Source organism: Mytilus californianus, unplaced genomic scaffold (genome assembly GCF_021869535.1).
Source record: "Mytilus californianus isolate M0D057914Y unplaced genomic scaffold, xbMytCali1.0.p SCAF_6, whole genome shotgun sequence".
Taxonomy (NCBI): domain Eukaryota; kingdom Metazoa; phylum Mollusca; class Bivalvia; order Mytilida; family Mytilidae; genus Mytilus; species Mytilus californianus.
The window spans coordinates 95220054-95244874 of NW_026262712.1; the positions used below are offsets into that span (position 1 = coordinate 95220054).

Sequence of the window (24821 nt, forward strand, 5' to 3'; positions counted from 1 at the left end):
TTTCGTATTCAGTATCGAAATTGAATAATGTTTTGTAGTATAATATGTTCATTTAAAACCGTATCTATTTTTCTTTACCTAACTATGAGTGAATTTTGATAAAATATTTAAATTTACTGTTAGACATTGTTTCGAATTTTGTCAACTGTAAACAAAGCATGCGCTGAATTCTTATGGCTTGAAAAGTTGTTTACATCGTTTCCTGGGAAATATTATTAGAAATTTTATAACTATTGGTTAATTTTCTAATGACATCAAACATTTTCACAAATGTTTTATAGTCGCTAGTCCACTGGAGCAAAATGACCTTGCAGGTAAATGCAGTGACTGGCAGCTGTCACTACAGACAGGCAGTAGTACTGATCTGTTGAGACAAAGTAAAAGCATGGTCTCGACCAAGCATGGCATATTTTATCATTTATTTGTCGGCTTAAGGAGTCTATTATGCATTATGAGTGTAAAGAAATTAACAAGATTGCACTAAAAATGACTAAATGCATGACAATATAAAAATAAGGAGATGACTGAGGGTCGTAATGGGGGTACTTTCATGACGAATAACGGCAAAAAATCTTGCCAAATGACGTTAACGGTAATTTTTGGTGCATGACGATAAAATGTACACTTTTTTTAAGACGAAAAAAAAAATCGACTGATTTTGACGAATCACGTTAAATTTTTTCCAAAAATAACGGTAACAGTAATTAGTTGAGATCTCTGACGAAATACAATAAGGATATTTAGACGAATCATGGTAAAATTTTAACCAATTTGACGCTAACGGTAGCTGAAAATGACTGTTTGACACCTTCTCTCATGACATAAATGTGGTATGATTGTTTATGTTGAACTAATTTGAACAGTATTTTACTAAAATACAGAATAGCAGAAAGTATTAGCTTAGTGTTCCTGTTTATCAAAGAATTTAAAGGAAAACTGTAATGTTTGTGATCAACTGAAAATTACTCCTAATTAACCTGTACACACACATAAAATGTATTTATTTAGAAAATAAGCTGATCTATTCAATATTAAGCATTTTTAAAATAAGCTTAACAAATCATATTTCCATGTTTTTCCCATTTCAAGGGATATTGCTGAAAAGGAAAAACAGGACCTTGTTTAATGCTGGGGGAGGGGTATTTGTATTTATCCCAAATTAAAATAAGCCTAAATGACTAATCAACAGGCTGGCAATTACTAATGCTGTCTTGTATATAAAGATTAAAAGTGCTTTGTAATTTGACAGTAGAAAAAAAAAATGTTAAACAGGTTGGGGAGATCCTCATAAATGGGTGTTATACCCCAAAACCGCATTCAATTTTCAGTGATAAAAATATATATTTCGGATTTCAAGATATTTGCTGTCATGGCGCAAACATTTCAGGTAAATGACAACATCTTGTCCAAAGACGCCATGACTGAAATATCATCAGGTTAAAATTTAATAACCTTTAAAAAGAAGGTTTTGCAGAAGCCATATCCTTGTACCGTAGAAAGGCTTGTATAGTCCGCGGTTTTATTCTCCAAAATTGGACCTTCCAGACGGGGTGCGGACTATAGAGTACAATAAGCAAGAAATAAGAGAAAAATTTCAATTTCGCGGTCGAGGTGGTTTGTTTATGTTCCGCCATCTTTGTTATTTCTATTGTAGAGGGCGCTCTTATCATTTTTCAAACTAATAATTTTAACTCATCCATATTAATAAGTTATTTCTATTCAATATCAAATTAATACTGATAAATATAAAAAGTAAACCTTTCATTACAAATTTCTCATTTCTTTTCAATGCATTGGTTGAAATAAACTGGTATCTGCTCGATTGAAACGATACAAACATAATGAAAAAGACAACCGTAAACCAGCTTAGAATTTGTAAACTACAAAACGAAATCGGTTATTGTTCGTTCCGTTTTGGTGTTTCATACTGACTAATATGGTTTGTATTAGCTTAAGACCCTTCAACATTAATGTGATATATATATTAAAGACTGTTTTACAAAAGGATGGAACTGTTTTACTTTCAAAGTCGTATTATAGTGATATCTGTTATGTACGGATTTCGACTCTCACCGGTTAATTTCTTCTTTTACACGTGCTTTTTAAACTTCCTGTTTAAACATACACAAGTTTCTAATTTGTTTTCTAAGTAATTTAAATTATTTTAACAATCATGAAGCGTTCTAGAATCATTAACAAGCAGTTTCAGCTTCTGTTTGATGATGGAAAACAGGTTTTTCCAAGGAAATACCGCAAACAACCGCACAGGATTTGAAATTACCGGAGTTTCATTAGACCTTTTCTAACAGTTACAAAAAGTTTTTTTACCTAAAATTTCGTGGGGAGAAGGGGGTGCGGACTATGTACCACTGCGAACTATACAAGCCTTTCTACGGTATCCCATTTTCATTTGAACTATGATTTTAAAGGGGAAAATGTTGCCATTTATATGAATGTTTGCTCCATGACAGCCTTTATGATAAAACACAAACAGGAACCTATTGTTCAGTGGTTGTCGTTTGTTGGTGTGGTTCATAAGTGTTTCTTGTTTCTCGTTTTTTATATAGATTAGACCGTTGGTTTTCCTGTTAGAATTGTGTAACACTAGTCATTTTGGGGCCCTTTATAGCTTGCTGTTCGTTGTGAACCAAGGCTCTGTGTTGAAGGCAGTACTTTGACCTATAATTGTTTACTTTTTACACATTGTGACTTGGATGGATAGTTGTCTCATTGGCACTCATACCACATCTTCTTATTTATATTTGACTTATTATCACTGTTAATTGATACCCGATCTTGGGTGTAATACCCATTAATGGGGTTAGTACCCCTATATGAGGACTTCCCCATTCTGCTAAACATTACTATACACATGCATATCTGCTAACTTTAGATAATCTCCATGGGGGTTTTGTATGTGACAAAATTTTTAAGGGTTACAATTTTTGCAGCTTTTTTGCATGTTTTTTTTTCTTTCCTTCAGATTAAGCGCCATACATTGTTATTTCTTCTTTTTTTCTTATTGCATACATGTACTGCTGATGAAGTTACCAGCCTTTCTTTCCTTTTTATAAAATGCATGATTCTTGCCTTTTTTTATTTTGAGGAATAAATAGAAGATTACTAGAAAAAACCTTTCTTTTGTAGCAATAAGCATGATAAGTGAAAGCTGACATATATACATGGATCACAATACCTCAGAATCATTGGGGGAAGTGACTAGAACTTGATTTAAAGCTGATACAGAGAAGTGGTGAGACTGAAACAGAAGTGCTTGTTCTCTGACAGTGCTGTACATAGTGTTTGGATTTTATAATGATATTCTTGCCATTTATATCCTACTTTTTTTATTCATCTTTGTACTTTCTGAATTCATTTTATTTTATGCCTAAATCCTGTAAGTTGGCAGGTATGCACATGTTTATATTAAGGTTATAATACCATAATGATTTTATATAACTTAAAGACCGTTTTTTTAATTTTGATAAGAAGGTAAATCAAGAGAATTTGATTATTGAAATTTATATATGCATGTAAATTTAAATTCCTTTATTATTCTGTAAATTCAGAAATTATTGAGATTGTTGAACAATCTACAAAAATCAGAGTTTGATTATTAAGATTTCAGGAAATGCTGCATAGGGCCATAAAAAAGAATATGTTTGTTTGCCCTAACCCTACCTACCCAGAAAATAGCTGCCTACTCAAAATCTTTTATTGCCCTGATGTGAAAAAGTTTGTTTTTTAATCAGATAGTCATGAATACTAAAAAACATCTGACACTTCAACCTCTCTTTGCCGAAAAAAGAAAAGAAAATACCTACCTACCTACCCACCGTCTCTACCTTTGGGTAGACTTTGGGCAAACCAAAATACTTTTAAGTGTGGCCTAGAATAATGCATTTAAAATATGTATTTTTGCAACATCTATCTCTTCACAATTTTCGCAACAATAAAACTGCAAAAAATTCTGAATTTACAGTAGTCAAATATATATGGATTTTATAATTTATTTTATTTGATTTCAGGTTATATAAAGAAATAAGATGTCAATGATGTCAGAACAAGAAGTGAATGTTAGAGTGGCAGTAAGGGTAAGATACAATATTCCCACTTTGGTTTTTATATGCCTGCTAAAAATAGGGAGATATGGTATGATTGCCAATGAGACAACTATCCACCAAAAATCAAATGAAGTGGATGTAAGAAACTATAGGCAACCATACTGCCTTCAACAATGAGAAAAATCCATACTGTATAGTCGGCTATAAAACGCCCCAACATGAAAAATATGAAAGAATTCAATTGAGAAAACTAATGGCCTAATTTATAACAAAACAATTTACGAAAAACAAATATGACAGACATGAACCAACAACAACTACTAAACTTCAGGCTCCTGACTTGGGACAGACACACAAAGAATGTGGCGGTGTTAAACATGTTTGTATTCGCTCAAACCTCCCCCTAACCTAGGACAGTGGAGTTACAGTACAACATAAGAGCACATTATAAAAATCAGTTGAAAAACTCATCAGATCGATACAAAGCAGAAAAACATCTTACAAAAACACATACTACATACATAGACATATTATAGTAAGACACCATAAAAAGGAGAAACAATTTTTGTCAGTGGTCAAGACAAAATTTCAGTTTAGTATTGATTTCTAATAACTGCCCAAAAAATCAGTGTGCTTTATTTTTGCATGATGATAATTGATGGGAGGATAAGGTCTTACAATATTTCTATTGTAGATTACCAATTTTATATAATATAAATTCAAGTAATGTAGCACACAGACATGACAAAAAATGCACTTAGAAAAAATCTATGCTATTACATTTCATGAAATACATTTGTTACATTTAATTTTATAATTAAAATGGGTTGCTGCATGCATTCAAAGGTTGATTCTTCCTTTTACCAGTGCTTATCATAGATACTTCTCATTTTATTGAACAGCTCTAATGTCCAGAATACTTCTTACATGCATTTGAGTAAAAATATCTTTAATCAGTCAGATAATAGTTGTGAATTTTCTTTTGAGTCATGAATCATGAGTTTAGAGTGTTTTCTTGGACAAACCAAGTTTATTGTTTCCATGTACATGTATGATACATATCTTGCAGCAAGGTTAAACCTTTAGTACTGCAGTTGGGGCTAGCAGTTTAGTAACAAAGTTTTGTGTGAAATTGTAATTGATAATCAGCTATTTCTTTAAAAACAGGTTAGACCTTTGCTGCCCAAAGAGAAAATTGCTGGAGAAGAAATGTGTGTACGAATAATACCGGCGACAAATCAGCTTGTGTTGGGGAAAGACAGGGCTTTTACATTTGATCATGTGCTGTCTTCTAAAACTACACAGGTAAATATGATTATCATATTTAGTGGTTACATTGATGAATAAATTAATAAATAGACGAGAAACAGCAATTAGTAAAATATTCTTTATTTAACCTTCAGATGTGTAATGATATTGTTGTGATATAAGCTATATTTAAATATATTCTTATTTAAAGCATTAAATGTTTGACTTTCACCAGATAGTTCTACATAATAAATAACAAAAATATACAAATGTATATTTAAGTCACTAGCTGTTTCTGTTTTTGAGGATGCATTGTTTTTGTTATGTTCCAACCCTAAACCAGATTTACAATTACATTCAAACTTGAGACAAAATATATTGTTTGACATCATGTATGGTATACTGACTTTTCATGTCAGTTGGTTACTTTTTACCAGAGTGGCTGGGGGAAGGAGGAGGGTATATGTTTTTAAGTCAAAAACAATTGTGTATTTGTCTATGATTTTTTATTCTTTGTATATTTCAGGATGAAGTGTATAAATCGTGTATTGATCCCTTGGTAAATGGTATATTTGAGGGCTATAATGCTACAGTTTTTGCCTATGGTCAAACAGTAAGTACCTCCCAAGTATATAAATCCTGTATTGGTCCCTTAGTGAATGGTATATTTGAGGGCTTTAATGCTACAGTTTTTGCCTATGGTCAAAAAGTAAGTACCTCATAAGTTCATTGAAATTAAAGAAATATCAGTGCAAAATAGTATGTTTGTAATGTTTTTATATTCAGAATAAATATGGTTAGTGCATGTGAAAAATATTGACTGCAATGTTAATTTTTTTCTCAGGGTTCAGGAAAAACTTATACAGTTGGAGATGGGATATCTTCCTTTACAGATGAAGAATATGGAATCATACCCAGGGCATTGAAAGCCATATTTGATAATATGCAGGTAAAAGTTATACATAAAAAAATGGTCGCTATATTTTTATTTCACTTTGGTACCTGTTTTATACATGTTTGAATGTATTCAAATGTATTGCAGTGTAGTTTGCAGCAGATTTAATGAAAGTTACATCTGATACAAAATAAAGTTCTCACTCTAAAAGAGATGCAGAGGATACCAAAGGGATAGTCAAACTCATAAGTTGGAAACAAACTGACGATGTCATGGAAAAAAAATGAAAAACAAACTGACAATGCCATGGAAAAAAAAAAATGAAAAACAAACTGACAATGCCATGGAAAAAAAATGAAAAACAAACTGACAATGCCATGGCAAAAAAATGAAAAACAACCAAAAGACAAACAACAGTCTACAATACACAACATAGAAAACTAAAGACTGAGCAGCATGAACCCATCAAAAAATGGGGGTGATCTCTGGTGCTCTGAAAAGGTAAGCAAATCCCGCTCCACATGTGGCACCAGTTGTGTTGCTCATGTAAGTTCAAACCTGGTGATAAGTCTAATTCAGAAGGTCACATTCTAGGATTAGAGGGCTGGATTGTTATTGGAACTTATCCGTCGTAATCTGTGACACAGATATTCCATAATGATCAACCAGCTCAAAATGTCTAATGTTCACTTGTTATTAAATAATGCTATGTGCCATTATGGATCTGTGTAAAAGTTTTGAAGTGGTGTTGCAGAAACTGATCAATCTTATTTTAATTTTCAGTCCAATACTACCACTGAGTTTTCTGTAAAAGTGTCATACATAGAGATATACAAAGAAGAGTTACAGGACTTGTTAGATGTTGATACTTCAAGTAAAGAACTACATGTCAGAGAGGATGATCAAGGCAACACAGGTAAGGTGTCATACATAGAGATATACAAAGAGGAGTTACAGGACTTGTTAGATGTCGATACTTCAAGTAAAGAACTACATGTCAGAGAGGATGATCAAGGCAACACAGGTAAGGTGTCATACATAGAGATATACAAAGAAGAGTTACAGGACTTGTTAGATGTCGATACTTCAAGTAAAGAACTACATGTCAGAGAGGATGATCAAGGCAACACAGGTAAGGTGGTCACTATAAACAGGGTAAGAGAGGATGATCAAGGCAACACAGGTAGGGTGGTCATTATAAACAGGGTAAGAGAGGATGATTAAGGCAGCACAGGTAAGATGGTCACTATAAACAGGGTAAGAGAGGATGATCAAGGCAACACAGGTAAGGTGGTCACTATAAACAGGGTCAGAGAGGATGATCAAGGCAACACAGGTAGGGTGGTCTCTATAAACAGTGGAAGAGAGGATGGTCAATGCAACACTGATAAAGGTGGGCGCTGTAAACAGGGTCAGAGAGGATGATCAAGGCCACATAGGTGGGTGATCACTATAAACAGGGTAATGGGGAGGATCAAGGTAACACAGGTAGGGTGGTCACTATAAACAGGATAAGAGAGGATGATCAAGGTAACAGGTAGAGTTGTCACTATAAACAGGGTAAGAGAGGATGATCAAGGCAACACAGGTGAGGTGGTCACTATAAACAGTGTAAGAGAGGATGGTCAATGCAACACTGATAAAGGTTGGCGCTGTAAACAGGGTCAGAGAGGATGATCAAGGCCACATAGGTGGGTGGTCACTATAAACAGGGTAAAAGGGACGATCAAGGTAACACAGGTAGGGTGGTCACTATAAACAGGGTAAGAGAGGATGATCAAGGTAACAGGTAGAGTGGTCACTATAAACCGGGTAAGAGAGGATGATCAAGGCAACACAGGTGAGGTGGTCACTATAAGCAGTGTAAGAGAGGATGGTCAATGCAACACTGATAAAGGTGGGCGCTGTAATCAGGGTCAGAGAGGATGATCAAGGCCACATAGGTGGGTGGTCACTATAAACAGGGTAAAAGGGACGATCAAGGTAACACAGGTAGGATGGTCACTATGAACAGGGTAAGAGAGGATGATCAAGGTAACAGGTAGAGTTGTCACTATAAACAGGGTAAGAGAGGATGATCAAGGCAACACAGGTAACACTGATAATTGAAGTGAATAATAATTATATATAAAAATAAGAAACTGATGTAAAGAATTGGTCAAAATTGTTGTCAATCAATCAATCTGTAAATCTGTGAATGAGCAAGTATAATTATATAATAACTGGTCCTTTTCACATGCTGTTTTCTATCTCAAACTGTTGTACATGTAGCTGTTTAAATAGGCTACAATTAGAAAGTTTTCTTACCTTTAAGAAAAGTCTAGTGGCATCAGAATTACAAAAGGGAAAATTTTGTTCAAGATATATAACCATGAACAACTACATGATATAATTATATTAAATGGATATTTTGTGCTACATTCATTTACTTAAAGATATAATTGTAGTGATAATTGGAGCCAGAGAGGTGGAATGTGAATCTCTAGATGAAATCATGTCACTGTTGGAGTCTGGGTCATCTATCCGTCACACAGGGTCAACACAGATGAATGAACATTCCAGTCGATCTCATTCTATATTTACAGTAATAGTAGGTCAGTATTTAGGACACTATACATTTATTTCTGTTTCCTTAGGGAGATACGAAGATTTGTTCACCCTTGAAAAGTCATGTTTCCCTCTAGCAATGCCTTTGGGAAATATGAATTTCTTTGTTTTATTCCATGGCTTTTACTTTTTGACTTCCTGAAAATAGAATATTCAGGTATGCTTTTACAATTTTTCATAACCACTTTTTTAAAGCCCCGCCACAAAGTGATTGGGCCATATAGTGTTACCCTTATCCGTCATTCCTTCATTCCATCATTCCGCAACAAACAGCTATACAGACTTTTTTTCAAAACGCCTTCACATTGAGCTGAATTTTGGTATGTGAGTCTAGTATGATGAGTTACAGATCAAGTTTACTTTGGTTCAGCTCCATTGATTTTTGCAGAAAGTAAGGGCTTTGGACTTTGAAAAATTTTGTGAAAATAACAGTTATACAGACTTTCATTGTCAAATTTGCACTCTTAAAATGGCTTCAAGCTTTTTTTGCAGTGTTGTTCTTACACATCTAGTTTATATATATATACATGGCGTACATAGCAGATCAACAATTTATTATTTATAATCAAACTATAAATATCCTTTTGTCGAGCCTGCGACTTTTGTCGCAGAAAGCTCGACATGGGGATAGTGATCAGGCGGCAGCGGCGTTAGCTAACTTCTTAAAAGCTTTATATTTTAGAAGGTGGAAGACCTGGATGCTTCATACTTTGTATATGGATGCCTCATGTTACGAAGTTTCCGTCAGTCACATGTCCAATGTCCTTAAACTCATTTTCATGGTTCAGTGACTACTTGAAAAAAAAGTTAACATTTTTTGTAATTTTAAATTCTCTCTTATTATAAGTAGTAGGATAACTATATTTGGTATGTGTGTACCTTGCAAGGTCCTCATGCCCGTCAGACAGTTTTCACTTGACCTCGACCTCATTTCATGGATCAGTGAACAAGGTTAAGTTTTGGTGGTCAAGTCCATATCTCAGATACTATAAGCAATAGGTCTAGTATATTCAGTGTATGGAAGGACTGTAAGGTGTACATGTCCAACTGGCAGGTTTCATCTGATCTTGACCTCATTTTCATGGTTCAGTGGTTATCAAGGGTCCGGAAACGGTCATATATGCCAGTCATGTCCTAAGATGAAACTATTTGTCCTAAACGAGTAATTGGGATTTAGGACAAATTTTATTTTTTTAAAGAAGTAATTTCGGTCATTTCATTGACTAAATGTTTGAAATCGGATTTCTTAATCGCCATTTTGCACTGTCTTGTGTAAGTTGTGATCACTTGTTTTTGTTTATAATCCCTTTCCTGTAATAAAACTGCCACTTCAGTAGTTTGATAATCCTGAGGGCCCTCCTAATATCTATATCAATGCCTCCGGGAAACATTGGCTAATGATCGCTATTAATCACTTTTTACCAGTGGTTTTAATTCACACCTGACAGTAATCACAAGCTCAGAATAATTTCTTAACAAAAATTGAAATTCCCTGACAAGTGTATTCATTATTTAATTCCTTTCAGCAAAGACAATCATCAAATCAGATTTAAAAATTAAACCTAAATTTACGGAGAAAAAAATATTTTTTCATGTGCTTAATTTACTATATAATACGCATGCATGAAATTGTCTTCAGCAAATTTAATATTTAATCGTGAAATGCAAATTGATTTCATGCTAAATTAAACGAGTGCAACTATTGTCTGTTACATTCAAACACTTTTAAAGGTAAAAAAATTAAAAAACCATAAAAAGCCGGTGATTTCCTGTCAATTTGATAAACAAAACAAATCCCGGAAATGAATCCGGAATTATTGGTACTTTATCGCAAACTTCCGGTTTTAACTTTTGTCAAATCGAAAGAAACGTATGCAATGTCTGAGAGATTTACCATTTTGAGTCATTAAAATCATTTCAATTTTAAACTATTGCCTTCCCTAAACTGTTCTTCATAGTAATGGTAAGACATTTACTTAGTAAATGCGACGAAACAACAGTTCGTTGATGATATGAATCTAGTCAAGTTGACATCGACAATTTGGAAAGGGGCACCAACTTTTCAATCATCTCAAAATGACCGAAATTGTGTGGAAAAATTTCCGGATCCTTGGTGGTTATAGTTAAGTTTTTGTGTTTTGTTCTGTTTTTCTAATACTGTATGCAATAGGTCTACTATATTTGGTGTATGGAATGATTGTAAGGTGTACATGTCTAGCTGGCTGGTGTCATCTGACCTTGACCTCGTTTTCATGGTTCAGTGGTCAAAGTTAAGTTTTTGAGTTTTGGTCTTTTTTTCTAATACTATATGCAATAGGTCAACTATATTTGGTGTATGGAAATATTTTATGATCTATATGTCAGTAGCGCAGGTTTTATATGACCTTGACCTCATTTTCACGGTAATGTGTTAAGTTTTTGTGTTTTGGTTTGTTTTTCTTAAACTATAAGCAATAGGTCAACTATATTTGTTATATGGAAGAATTGTTAACTGTACATGTCTGCCTGGCATGGTTCATCTGACCTTGACCTCATTTTCATGGTTCATTGGTCAATGTTTAGTTTTCTTGGTTAATGTTAAGTTTATGTGACAGTTGTAATTAAGCTTTATATTTAGGACTATCAACATAATATCAATGATTAGTAAAGAAGGCGAGACATTTCAGCGTGTGCACTCTTGTTTAATTTTCTTATCGATATTTACAAACAGTGGAATAAATAGGATTATATGTATAGATTATTACATGGCATTTTTCATATCAGACCCTTTATCGGCCCTAGGTCATGATATCAGCCCAAAAGCCGCAGGCTCGAGGGCTGATATTATAAACGAGGGCAGATAAAGGGTCTGATATGAAAAATGACATGTAATTATCTTTTTATCATATACTTCAGCAGAAGAAATACAGACAAGAACTATTAATTAAAATTTTGTCTTTCTATGAATTTTTAGATAATAATTTACTGACAACCAAATACAAATTTCTTAACTTTAATTGTTTTTATTGATATTACAAGCATTTTATTTATCTTGTCACAACAATTATCATGTTCTTAGTTTGAAATTTGCTCCTCAACCATTTTGTGAAAAGTCTTAAATCACTTGCTGTTTTCCGCACTGTGTTGTCTTTTCCGAACAAATTTCCGGAAATGCACCAAGTTGCATGTGATAAACGTCAGGGAAATTAACGGAAAGGCATGTGATAACATTCCGGAAGCAGTCAATAAAGGTTCCTTTATCAGCCCGCTGAGGAAATTCTTAGGAATCTGGTCAATAAACCTAGTAATCCTTTCATAGCCTTTTAATATTTTTAAATGTTATTGAACAGTAAAATTTTAGTAATATTTTATACAAGTATATGATAAGAAGTTGTATTTGCTATTGACTGTAAAGAAGTTTATTAAAAAGTAACAATATCAATCAAATAGTTGTATTTTCTATCATAATTTGGATTGTGTCAGTCATAAGTGATCCAATATAATTATGAATTATACTTGAAGTATGAGTAACATGTTTCAGCAAGGTTCTTTCTTATCATTCAAATGAAGAAAATTCTTTACATTTAATTTGCATATAATAATTAATTATGCGTAATGGAAAACTTGTGCATGTATTTTGCAGGCCAGAGATGGGTAGAAGCTGATGTTATGGCAGGGAAGAGAAAACCATCAGAATCTAACGAGATAATTGATGATGGTAGGTTCAGAAACATCTAATAATATTACATTCTTAACACAAAATCATATATACTAGTATACATGTAATTGTTATCTTTGAATATTAATAGATGTAAAAATGTATTTACATTATTTTTAATTTTTTTTAATTAAGTTTTTATATTACATGATTTCTATATATATTGCATGTGAGACCCCATATAACGGTGTAATTATATAGTGATACAATACACAATTATATCTGTTATTGGCACACATTCAGAAACTTGTTTTCTGTTCCCTTGTAGTAAATATATATATGTGTGCTACTGTTTAACACCAACATTCTGCTTTTCAGAGAATCAGTTGAAAGGTTTGTTTAGTTTTTGCAAGCTCCTTTTTTTTCTAAAACTTATCTGTATATTTTGTACACTGCACTGTTTAGTTGCCTACACTGTAATCATTTGCATTTTAGGTTGTCGTCCTAATTATTTTGGACCTATAAGCTTGTAACCTGTAATTAATTCACCATCCCAGAACTTTATTGTTGTGAACCTATTTTTTTGCCATTGTTTTGTTATAACCCTCTAACAGATGTTTAAAATGTTAATACAGTTTGAAGGAAACATCAGTCAGGGAATAAGATGTTCCCTGATGATTACTGTTGCTGGAATTTTGAGTACAGCATGTTTAAAATGTATAGTAAATAACAAGCATGAAGGTGGATTTTGAAATACAAGCTGCTTTTTTGAACAATATTATACTTAGCCTGAAATGTTCATGGAGTAATAAGCTGACAGGTGCATTTTTTTTTACATAGAAAAGGAATATATTCATGATTAAACATTGAACTTGAATAAAAAAATTAAAGATACACCTTTTTTAGGTATATAGTATACATATACCAATGGCCTTGTCTTTTCTTCTCTTTTGAAACTTAGCTTGCAAGACCACATATTACTGCCAAACTTTTCCATTTATAATCTTGTATTCTTTTACTTTGCCAAAATGCAAAACTTATTTGTAAAGGTCATATTTTTCATCATGTTAATTTTCATGTGTAAGCCTCACCAAACACTGGTCAAGGCTGTAGTATTTACATTTGATTTGATTTGAAGATTTTTGATAGAAATAATATGATATACTTTAGGTTTTGGTTTTATTCATCTTATTGCACAGGAACTTTTGGTTTTTATCTTAAATTTAATACTTTTACCACTATATTATGGGATAGCAGCTAATCTTATATGTATCCACAAAATATACATGTATTCTAAAGTATACATTTGTTTAGATTGCTTAATTCAAGCATTTTAGGGTTTGATATAATCAATTTATAAAGAATACATGTACAAATAATATTGATAGCTTATTGTCTTCAGTTTGAATGCTCATGTAAATCTGCTTCAGATATTCAGCTTGTTTCATGTAAAAGATAAAGATAGTAAGTGTGTGTAAGAAATTAATGTCCGCAGCTACATATGATATAAACATATGTCAAGTAGACTTAATTAGAAACATTATATTGTATAAAAAAGATAACTAAAATTACTATTGGACACCTCAGTAAACTTTACCAAAAACAAACTTATTCAAGAATTCCAACCAACACAGACAAACAGCAGAGAACAAGATTTATGTTCAAAAGCCTGATTTGGTACAGGCTCAAAGTTATTTGACTCTATAGATACCTAAAACTTTATCTGTATATACCATATACTGTTACCCTAAAACACACAGCAAAAGATCTGCTGTATTTAACTGGCATTGAGCTGCGTCGGATAGAAATCGACCTTGTGCAAATGAAAATCAATACATCTGTTAACTTATTTCGAGTTGAAAAAATCACTATGCAAAATCTGTAACTGTTTGAAAATTGAGTTAATATAAGAACCCTACAAAACAGACCAAAAGTCATCTTTTATTTGTATTTGAATGTTTTAAAACATATCAAAGTCTTATACAAGTACATTGTACATGTATACAGGAAATTGCATATGGTCGATTTCTATCTGATGCAGCTCACTTGTTACTTTTCAGTAAAAGTGTTTATATAGTTCTTGCAATGTAATCACAACATTGTGATAATTGTAATGTATGTGATAATTGTAATGTATGTGATAATTGTAATGTATGTGATAATTGTAATGTATGTGATAATTGTAATGTATGTGATAATTGTAATGTATGTGATAATTGTAATGTATGCTTATTTTTATAGATATAACGCACAATATGTTTGGAAAGTTCCATTTTGTTGATCTAGCTGGATCAGAGAGAGCTCACAGGACAGGCAATGTAGGGGATAGATTTAAAGGTAAGAATTTGTAGGATGTCTTTATCAGGGAATTTACTGTAACAATAGGGTTCAGCTGGATTATTGGTATTCTTCCAATTTTGGATGTTTTTAAATGTAATCCAAAACCTTAAATGCTTTGGAATAAAAAAAGAAATAGCTTAAACATTTTAAAAACTCCATGGATTTTTAGCATAAACTCCTAGAAAACTAGTTTTGACTTGGAATACCAAGATATCACTGAATATATGTGTAATAAAATAAAATTATTTTTGTTGATTTTCATTGAAGCAACAATAGAAAAAAATCAGTATTGTAAAATTTGAAAAATTTTATAGGAAAATACCAGTAACATTGTGCATTTAAAAAAAAAATGTATTGGTAGATTTGCATGAGGCAACATGAGAAATAAAATCGGTTTTGTATGATTTGAAGAATTTATAGGAGAATGATATTTAAGTATGATATTTTCATGTCTTTATGTATTGGTTATTTCAGAATCTGTTCATATAAACTCAGGACTTTTAGCTCTTGGGAATGTGATCAGTGCATTAGGAGATCCAAAAAAGAAATCCACACACATTCCATACAGAGAATCTAAAATCACAAGGCTACTTAAGGTACAGTACCTTTATTTATATATTTATAGATTGTCTATGGTTCTAAAAATGTGAAAAAGGAAGTTTCTTGCTTCAATGAGATTGTAGCAGAGAAACTTTCTCTAGTTTGAAATCCATAAATAGTCTGTTTATCAATATTTTCCAATGCATCATCAATGATGTTAGCTTATGATGTCATCATAACGTCACTTAACTCAACTGAGAAAAACACATCTCAGTTTAGTAGCTTGAGATTGAAATTATCGCACAGAAAGATCAAAGGTAAATGTATGAAAATAGCGCTAGTTATAGAATAACTAATCCAAGAATTTAAATATAGAAAATTTTTTAATTAGTGACCAAAAAACATATTAGTGCCCAATCGCATAGTGCATGAGTTAATTAGCAGAGTGATATGGTTATAAGTTGAATACTCTTTTTATTTTATTTCTTGGATTAGTTATTTTTGTAATAACATTGACTTTTTTTTTTTGAAATAAAAAAAATAAATGCAAGAAGCAATATCTTTTTCTATAAATTTTCTTTTTAGCTCACCTGGCCCAAAGGGCCAAGTGAGCTTTTCTCATCACTTGGCGTCCGTCGTCTGTAAACTTTTACAAAAATCTTCTCCTCTGAAACTACTGGGCCAAATTTGACCAAACTTGGCCACAATCATCATTGGGGTATCTAGTTTAAAAAATATGTCCACTGACCTGGCCAACCAACCAAGATGGCCGCCATGGCTAAAAATAGAACATAGGGGTAAAATGTAGATTTTGGCTTATATCTCTGAAACCAAAGCATTTAGAGCAAATCTGACATGGGGGTAAAATTGTTTATCAGGTCAAGATCTATCTGCCCTGAAATTTTCAGATGAATCTGACAACCCGTTGTTGGGTTGCTGCCCCTGAATTGGTAATTTTAAGGAAATTTTGCCGTTTTTAGTTATTATCTTGAATATTATTATAGATAGAGATAAACTGTAAACAGCAATAATGTTCAGCAAAGTAAGATCTACAAATAAGTCAACATGACCAAAATTGTCAATTGACCCCTTAAGGAGTTATTGCCCTTTATAGTCAATTTTTTACAATTTTCATCTGAAACTACTAAGACAAATTTAACCAAACTTGTCCACAATCATCATTAGGGTATCTAGTTTAAAAAAAATTGTCCGATGACCACGCTCGCGTACCAAGATGGCCGACATGGCTAAAAAATAGTACATAGGGTAAAATGCAGTTTTTGGCTCATATCTCTGAAACCAAAGCATTTAGAGCAAATCTGACAAGGATAAAATTGTTCATTAGGTCAAGATCTATCTGCCCTGAAATTTTCAGACCAATCAGGCAACAAGATGTTGGGTTGCTGCCCCTGAATTGGTAATTTTAAGGAAATTTTGCAGCTTTTGGGTATTATCTTGAATATTATTATAGATAGAGATAAACTGTAAACTGCAATAATGTACAGCAAAGTAAGATCTACAAATAAGTCAACATGACCAAAATTGTCAATTGACCCCTTAAGGAGTTATTGCCCTTTATAGTCAATTTTTTACAATTTTCATAAATTTTGTAAATTTTTGTAAATTTTTACAAAATATTTTCCACTGTAACTACTGGGCCAAGTTCATTATAGATAGAGATAGTTGTAAGCAGCAAGACTGTTCAGTAAAGTAAGATCTACAAACACATCACCATCACCAAAACACAATTTTGTCATGAATCCATCTGTGTCCTTTGTTTAATATGCACATAGACCAAGGTGAGCGACACAGGCTCTTTAGAGCCTCTAGTTGTTATGATGCGACATCATCAACAACGTCTTAACAACACTCATTGTTATATGACATCAGAGGAGTGAAATTAATGTTTTTTAATTTAACTTGGAAATCATGGTATCTCATTGCAACCAATGTAACCAATAGTTCTCCGCATTCCATACACTGAATCTAAAATCGCAAGGATTCTGAAGGTACAGTACCTATATTTAGATATGAAGAAGTTCTCAAACATTCCATATATGAAATTAAGGTACAGTATATTTAGAAATCAATAAAATTCTCTCAAATTCCATACAGGGACTAAAATTACTAAAAGGTACAGTATCTATATCTAGATAAAGGAAATCCTTTTATATTCCACACAGGATTTCCAGCATTCCTTAATAGTAGTTCATCCAGGTCAATTTCATAACCTATGTTTGTTTCTCTTACAGGATTCCCTGGGAGGAAATGCTCAGACATTAATGATTTGTTGTATTAGTCTGTCTAGGTCAAAGTTCATAACCTATGTTTGTTTCTCTTACAGGATTCCCTGGGAGGAAATGCTCAGACATTAATGATTTGTTGTATTAGTCTGTCTAGGTCAAAGTTCATAACCTATGTTTGTTTCTCTTACAGGATTCCCTGGGAGGAAATGCTCAGACATTGATGATTTGTTGTATAAGTCTGTCTAGGTCAAAGTTCATAACCTATGTTTGTTTCTCTTACAGGATTCCCTGGGAGGAAATGCTCAGACATTAATGATTTGTTGTATTAGTCCGTCCACCTCAAACTTTGATGAATCTCTGAATGCTTTGAAATATGCAAATAGAGTAAGTATACCTATATGATTTCTTATGTTCAAGCTTGAATAAAGGAGATGTTCAAACAAAATAAATAAATGCTACTCTTTGTAAGTAGAAAACAATTTATCTTTGAAACAGTGAAGTTACATGTTCATTCTGGAAAACTTATTGGAGATAGGTTTAAAATCATATGAAACTAGTTTCTTGTAATCATAATGGTATCTAAATTATTAAACCAATACATGAATATTTACTAAACAAAGGCATGTATGCATAACGTATTAATGACAAATATTATTTCATTTGGTGATTGTTGATTGCAAGCTAATTAATGTTGATCTCAAGCTATTTAACTTTCGAGTTTATGGCCAAAGTTAACCGGATCGTGACACTGATAAACAATCAACACAGAGCATGTGGAGCATGTGTAAAATAAGTGAATTGATAGAGCCAGGATATTTTTTTTATATTTTCCATGCGTTCCCATTTGTTTAAAATTAAACTTTTCCTTATCAGTTGTTAAATGATTTGGTGTATATAATTTGTTCTTTAAGAATCAGTAATTACTATTTACCTTCCAGGGCACGTTTGTTTACATTCTTTCATCACGGTTTTCCCCTCACACTTGTGCTGTGCGTCGGCCGAAGTCCTAATGAAAGGTCTTGTAGTTGAGGTCACTGCATACGGGAAAATATTGGCAAATTAGTGTACGGGAAGACAATAATTTAGTAGCAGTACATATATGAAGATTTTGATAATATAAAGGATTTTTTTTTACGAGAAAAATCACTTGTTTTATAGTAATACTTAGCAATTCAAGTAAAAACTATATAAAACATAGTCAACTTTTTTTTAAATTTGAAATTCATATGACTTTAAATTGAAAAAAATATTTTCATTTAAGTTTTTTCTTAAATGAATTATTAAAAATTTTAATTAAACTGCTGCAATTCTAACTATGTAAAAATGTATTTTCAGGCCAAGAATATAAAGAATAAACCAATTATAAACAGAGATGTACAGTCCATCAGGTTTGAAGAAATGCAGTGTGAAATTATGGTAGGTTACAAAACAGGAATATGTAATTTATACACAAGCACTTGACAGGGTTTGGGTTAGGCAGTGATCTTTTTGATTGTCAATCTGTTTCCAAACAAGCATATAGAAATTTTATTGTACTTCATTGAACTTTTGAATTTGTGGTTTATCTGTACCCTGGAAATCAACGAAAATTGGTAACCAACAAATAATAATGAATCCACAGTAATCAAAAAAGACAAAACCTACGGAGAAAACAGTAATCACTGAAGAGATTTTTGAATTGGGACAAGCACATATATGTGACAGCGTTCAACTATTTTTTTTAATAAAAAAGATAAATGGATACATGTCAGTGATACAGCAACCCATTGACATAACCAAAAAACTTCTCAGTACTCAATCATACCATATAATGGAGTTAGCTGAACTTGAATCCATTATAATTTCTTACCATTTTGATAGGCATTAAGAGAGGAGTTGGTGAAACAAAGGACTACCTTATTAAGTAATGGAGGACAAGGGTTTGGACTTGGTGATCCTGTTCATATGGAGAAGTATGTGCATGATGCTCAACAGTTAGAGAGATTAGAGAAACAAGTTGTTAGGTATGTTTTTTTTGTCCTATCAGGGATTGCTCATTTTCAACAGGTAGAGAGATTAAAGAAAAAAGTTTTAAGGTATGGCTCTTTTATCCTATCAGGGATTGCTCATGCTCTGAGAAATTATTGGGGTCATTTTAAATGGTCTTTAAAAGGTGGGGAAAACATTTATAGATCATTATCCTTGTCACTGTTACAAAAATCATGAATTATTTGATGTATCTGTAATGCTTGCAATTCAAATATTTTCCCACTCTTTTCCATGCTAAGCAATACATTTCCAATCATCAGTGCCTTGGTTTTTGAATGGATTACAATATATTACAGTATTTTAATTGAACAATGGGGCTTCTCAAGGCATTATTATTATATCTTATCACTACTGTCACTAGGTCAAGAGTGAAATATTATTCTTAAAAGTTTAAAGATCAAATTACTTTCATCATGATATGTAATTGAACAGAACTACCATTTATGTGTGTGTTTTTGTATCCCCTGTGGTGATAGCAACTTATGGAGCGAAGCTATGGTTTAGACTTTTTGTTCCTGTTGTTTATGACATTGGTGTGGACAATATTTGACTTCATCTATAAATCATCAGATTGTTTTGATTTTAATTTAAGGCCAGTAGACATAATTCTGTGGTAACCATTTATTTCATTTTGACCAAGTAACCATCAAGGCATCCTCTGTGGAGTCTAATGGTGGTATCTGGACTGATAGCGATATATTTTGAATGTATGAGACATGATATTTATTTTCTGTAGATTACAAACAGAATGTTCCCATTATAAGATGATAGCAGAGGAAGCTTACAAACAGCTGATAGAAATACAGAATAAAGATATATTGTCTCAAAGTCAGGACATCAGACTGAAAGATTGGTTAGATCTCATGGAAGAGGTAAGATACAGAATAAAGATATCTTGTCTCAGAGTCAGGATATCAGGCTGAAAGATTGGTTAGATCTCATGGAAGAGGTAAGATACAGAATAAAGATATCTTGTCTCAGAGTCAGGATATCAGGCTGAAAGATTGGTTAGATCTCATGGAAGAGGTAAGATACAGAATAAAGATATCTTGTCTCAGAGTCAGGATATCAGGCTGAAAGATTGGTTAGATCTCATGGAAGAGGTAAGATACAGAATAAAGATATCTTGTCTCAGAGTCAGGATATCAGGCTGAAAGATTGGTTAGATCTCATGGAAGAGGTAAGATACAGAATAAAGATATCTTGTCTCAGAGTCAGGATATCAGGCTGAAAGATTGGTTAGATCTCATGCAAGAGGTAAGATACTACTACTAAGGGTGAGTTTAACAGCCTTGACTTCCCATGAGGGTGTCGCACGGTTGGTGCTGTAGAGGTAAGATATAGAATAAAGATACATTATCTCAGAATCAGGATATCAGGCTGAAAGATTGGTTAGATCTCATGGAAGAGGTAAGATACAGAATAAAGATATCTTGTCTCAGAGTCAGGATATCAGGCTGAAAGATTGGTTAGATCTCATGGAAGAGGTAAGATACTACTACTAAGGGGTTTTTAACAACCTTGACTACCCATGAGGGTGTAGTACGGTGGATGCTGTAGAGGTAAGATACTACTACTAAGGGGGTGTTTAATGACCTTGACTACCCATGAGGGTGTAGCACGGTCGATGCTGTAGAGGTAAGATACAGAATAAAAATATCTTGTCTCAGAATCAGTCTGAACTTGAATGAGACTGCAACCCAACGTCACAAATCACCAAATGATATATGCTGTAAAAAAAAATACATGTGACATGCAAAAAAAAGGTCTCCAAAGTGCTTAAATTTTTCATTGTTTGAAAACTATGACTTAATCATTTTCAAACTTTTAAAACTATTGTAAAAATTAATTTGTCTTATTGTAATACTTTTTTTACATTATGACATTGTGAAAAGGGAAGCAACTCATCAATATTAATAAATGTTGCTTCAATTTGAAGTTGTCATGACAATAGACTTTATCTCAACACTATGAAAAAGTGGTTAAAAAGATCGAATCCAAAGTTTTATCCTAACCAAGCTCATGGAAGACTCAAATTTTAATCCGAGGGTGCCAGAGTTTTTTCTTGTACTGTCAGGTCTGTTATATTTTAATAAACATTTATTAAGACTAAAAGCTCATATTAAAACTACAAAGTTTGTTGTTCTCATTGCAGATAAAAAATAAAGTACCAGCAACTTTATCTAGAGAGGAGATGGAAAATGAAACTATTAGAAACTTAACAGCCCTGTTAACTAAGGTTTGTAGACAGTTTATAAACCTGTCTTCTCTGCTCTGTCAAAGGCATATTGTGCCATTGTCAAAATTTACTTCAACATTATTTTCGTAAAATGCAACCCTAATTTTTCACATAATAAAAATTTCCTGAAAAACTTAGAATAAAAGAATTTTGAAAGGTAAGGGAAAAGCTTGTCTAATGATAAGAAAATGGCACATTTGCCTAATTAACAATATCTGTTTTACTTTTCTGAACACAGTGCAGTTATTCTATACACATTTCTTGTGTGCTTTTGAAAACTACTTTTTCTAACACAGATCATTGTGTGATGTGAGCACTTCATATTTTTTGTAGTGTAAAGAAGACTTGAAAAGTGATGAAGAAATATTTGCAGAGAAAAGTAAAGAACATAACAATATGACACACAGACTGCAAGAACTGGTAAGTGAAGTATAAAATTCAATGTTTTCAATTACACTCATTTTCATGAAAAAAAATATCAGATAATTAAATACACAATAAAATGAAAGAAAAACTATTTTTACCATAAAGGGATCCATAGAGAACAGAGTTTTATATAACATAACTAAAGCAAGGGAGTACTGATATGTCTTATATGACATAACTAAAGCAAGGGAGTACTGATATATCTTATATCACATAACTAAAGCAAGGGAGTACTGATATATCTTATATAACATAACTAAAGCAAGGGAGTACTGATATATCTTATATGACATGACTAAAGCAAGGGAGTACTGATATATCTTATATAACATAACTAAAGCAAGGGAGTAATGATATATCTTATATCACATAACTAAAGCAAGGGAGTACTGATATATCTTATATAACATAACTAAAGCAAGGGAGTACTGATATATCTTATAGGACATACTGATATATCTTATATAACATAACTAAAGCAAGGGAGTACTGATATATCTTATATAACATAACTAAAGCAAGGGAGTACTGATATATCTTATAGGACATAACTAAAGCAAGGGAGTACTGATATATCTTATATGACATAACTAAAACAAGGGAGTACTGATATATCTTATATAACATAACTAAAGCAAGGGAGTACTGATATATCTTTTAGGACATAACTAAAACAAGGGAGTACTGATATATCTTATATAACATAACTAAAGCAAGGGAGTACTGATATATCTTATAGGACATAACTAAAGCAAGGGAGTACTGATATATCTTATAGGACATAACTAAAGCAAGGGAGTACTGATATATCTTATATGACATAACTAAAGCAAGGGAGTACTGATATATCTTATATAACATAACTAAAGCAAGGGAGTACTGATATATCTTTTAGGACATAACAAAAGCAAGGGAGTGCTGATATATCTTATAGGACATAACTAAAGCAAGAGAGTACTGATATATCTTATATGACATAACTAAAATATCTTATATGACATAACTAAAGCAAGAGAGTACTGATATATCTTATATGACATAACTAAAGCAAGGGAGTACTGATATATCTTATATAACATAACTAAAGCAAGGGAGTACTGATATATCTTATAGGACATAACTAAAGCAAGGGAGTACTGATATATCTTATAGGACATAACTAAAGCAAGGGAGTACTGATATATCTTATATGACATAACTAAAGCAAGGGAGTACTGATATATCTTATATGACATGACTAAAGCAAGGGAGTACTGATATATCTTATATGACATGACTAAAGCAAGGGAGTACTGATATATCTTATAGGACATAACTAAAGCAAGGGAGTACTGATATATCTTATAGGACATAACTAAAGCAAGGGAGTACTGATATATCTTATAGGACATAACTAAAGCAAGAGAGTACTGATATATCTTATATAACATAACTAAAGCAAGGGAGTACTGATATATCTTATATCACATAACTAAAGCAAGGGAGTACTGATATATCTTAAAAGAAATAACATATAGAATCCACTTTTTATAGTGTATTAACTTCTGATTGAAAACTATGATTTTGGCTTTGTGTATTCATTTTGGTGGTTAGCTGCAGGAACTTTTCTATTTCCAATGCATTTTTATTCTCATCATGCTTTAGCAAACAAACATGTTCAGAAGAAAATATATTTGAGAAAAATTCAAAATTTTGGGCACTTATGCAAGAATTGTACATTTTGTACTCCATAATGTCATACATAAAATTCTTGAGCAATATATCCCTATTTGTACAGTGTATGGTTAAAGGTCTTGTCTTTATATACAATTTATTTGAGCTAAAGTACTGATAATTGTGGGAAAAAAAACCTTTTTAAAGATACCAGACTTATAATCTGACACGCCATATATGCACATTTCAACATCAAAAGACTCATCAGGCTCTCCAATTAAATCAGTATGAAAACACTATGTCAGTACATCAAGATAATCTAACAGGTTTATTATGAAACTGAATCAGGAATATTATAACTTTTAAAATTACTAATGTTTCACTTACAGGAGGCAATGGTAGAGGAAAAAGACCGCCAATTAATACAGTATGAAGATACCAGACTAAAACAGGAACAACAACTTATAGAACAACACATGAAGATAGAGGAGTTACAAAAGGCTATTAAGGTAACAGTCACATGGTAATAGGGTTACATAGTAGCTTAATAACCGGAATACAGTTCGATATTAGATGTTAATCAGATGTGTTTTGTCTGCTTCATTGCTTTTGTTGTGAAAATTGTTTGTTGCTGTATTTTATTTAATGTCAAATTTAGATATATGATTCTGAAATATAATTTAATTTGATATAAAACTGAATTCTGATTACATATAAATATATTTATCTGTAAAACATCTGAATTTTATCTTAGGGTTAATATATATTTTTAAAGAAATTGTAAATAAGAATTTTAATTTATTGTCATAATTCTAAATACTTTCAAGAATTTTTTTTCTGACATGCCTTTATCATACAAAAATAAAAAGTACTTTTACTAAAGTTGAGACTGAATTAT

The 24821-nt window shown here is 32.3% G+C and overlaps 1 protein-coding gene across 8 annotated transcripts in view; it reads left to right on the plus strand.

Annotated features, from left to right (window-relative positions):
• Window positions 1–152: 152 nt before the first annotated feature.
• LOC127706543 (kinesin-like protein KIF27) overlaps window positions 153–24821 on the plus strand; it is a 47576-nt gene continuing 22907 nt past the window's right edge. For 2 of the 8 annotated variants that reach the window (XM_052211194.1, XM_052211196.1), the window contains exons 1-18: window positions 153–314; window positions 3148–3253; window positions 4029–4094; window positions 5232–5369; window positions 5839–5925; window positions 6157–6261; window positions 6991–7231; window positions 8655–8801; window positions 12437–12511; window positions 14693–14788; window positions 15266–15387; window positions 17860–17961; window positions 18913–18993; window positions 19438–19580; window positions 20342–20477; window positions 21761–21844; window positions 22178–22264; window positions 24313–24432. In XM_052211194.1, coding sequence (XP_052067154.1) covers window positions 4047–4094; window positions 5232–5369; window positions 5839–5925; window positions 6157–6261; window positions 6991–7231; window positions 8655–8801; window positions 12437–12511; window positions 14693–14788; window positions 15266–15387; window positions 17860–17961; window positions 18913–18993; window positions 19438–19580; window positions 20342–20477; window positions 21761–21844; window positions 22178–22264; window positions 24313–24432 — 1812 coding nt within the window. In that variant the 5' untranslated portion in view covers window positions 153–314; window positions 3148–3253; window positions 4029–4046. Of the gene's footprint in view, window positions 315–3147; window positions 3254–4028; window positions 4095–5231; window positions 5370–5838; window positions 5926–6156; window positions 6262–6990; window positions 7232–7311; window positions 7340–7511; window positions 7544–7947; window positions 8048–8654; window positions 8802–12436; window positions 12512–14692; window positions 14789–15265; window positions 15388–17859; window positions 17962–18912; window positions 18994–19437; window positions 19581–20341; window positions 20478–21760; window positions 21845–22177; window positions 22265–24312; window positions 24433–24821 lie in introns of those variants that run through there. The other 6 variants (XM_052211197.1, XM_052211201.1, XM_052211198.1 and 3 more) reach the window with 5 other exon arrangements.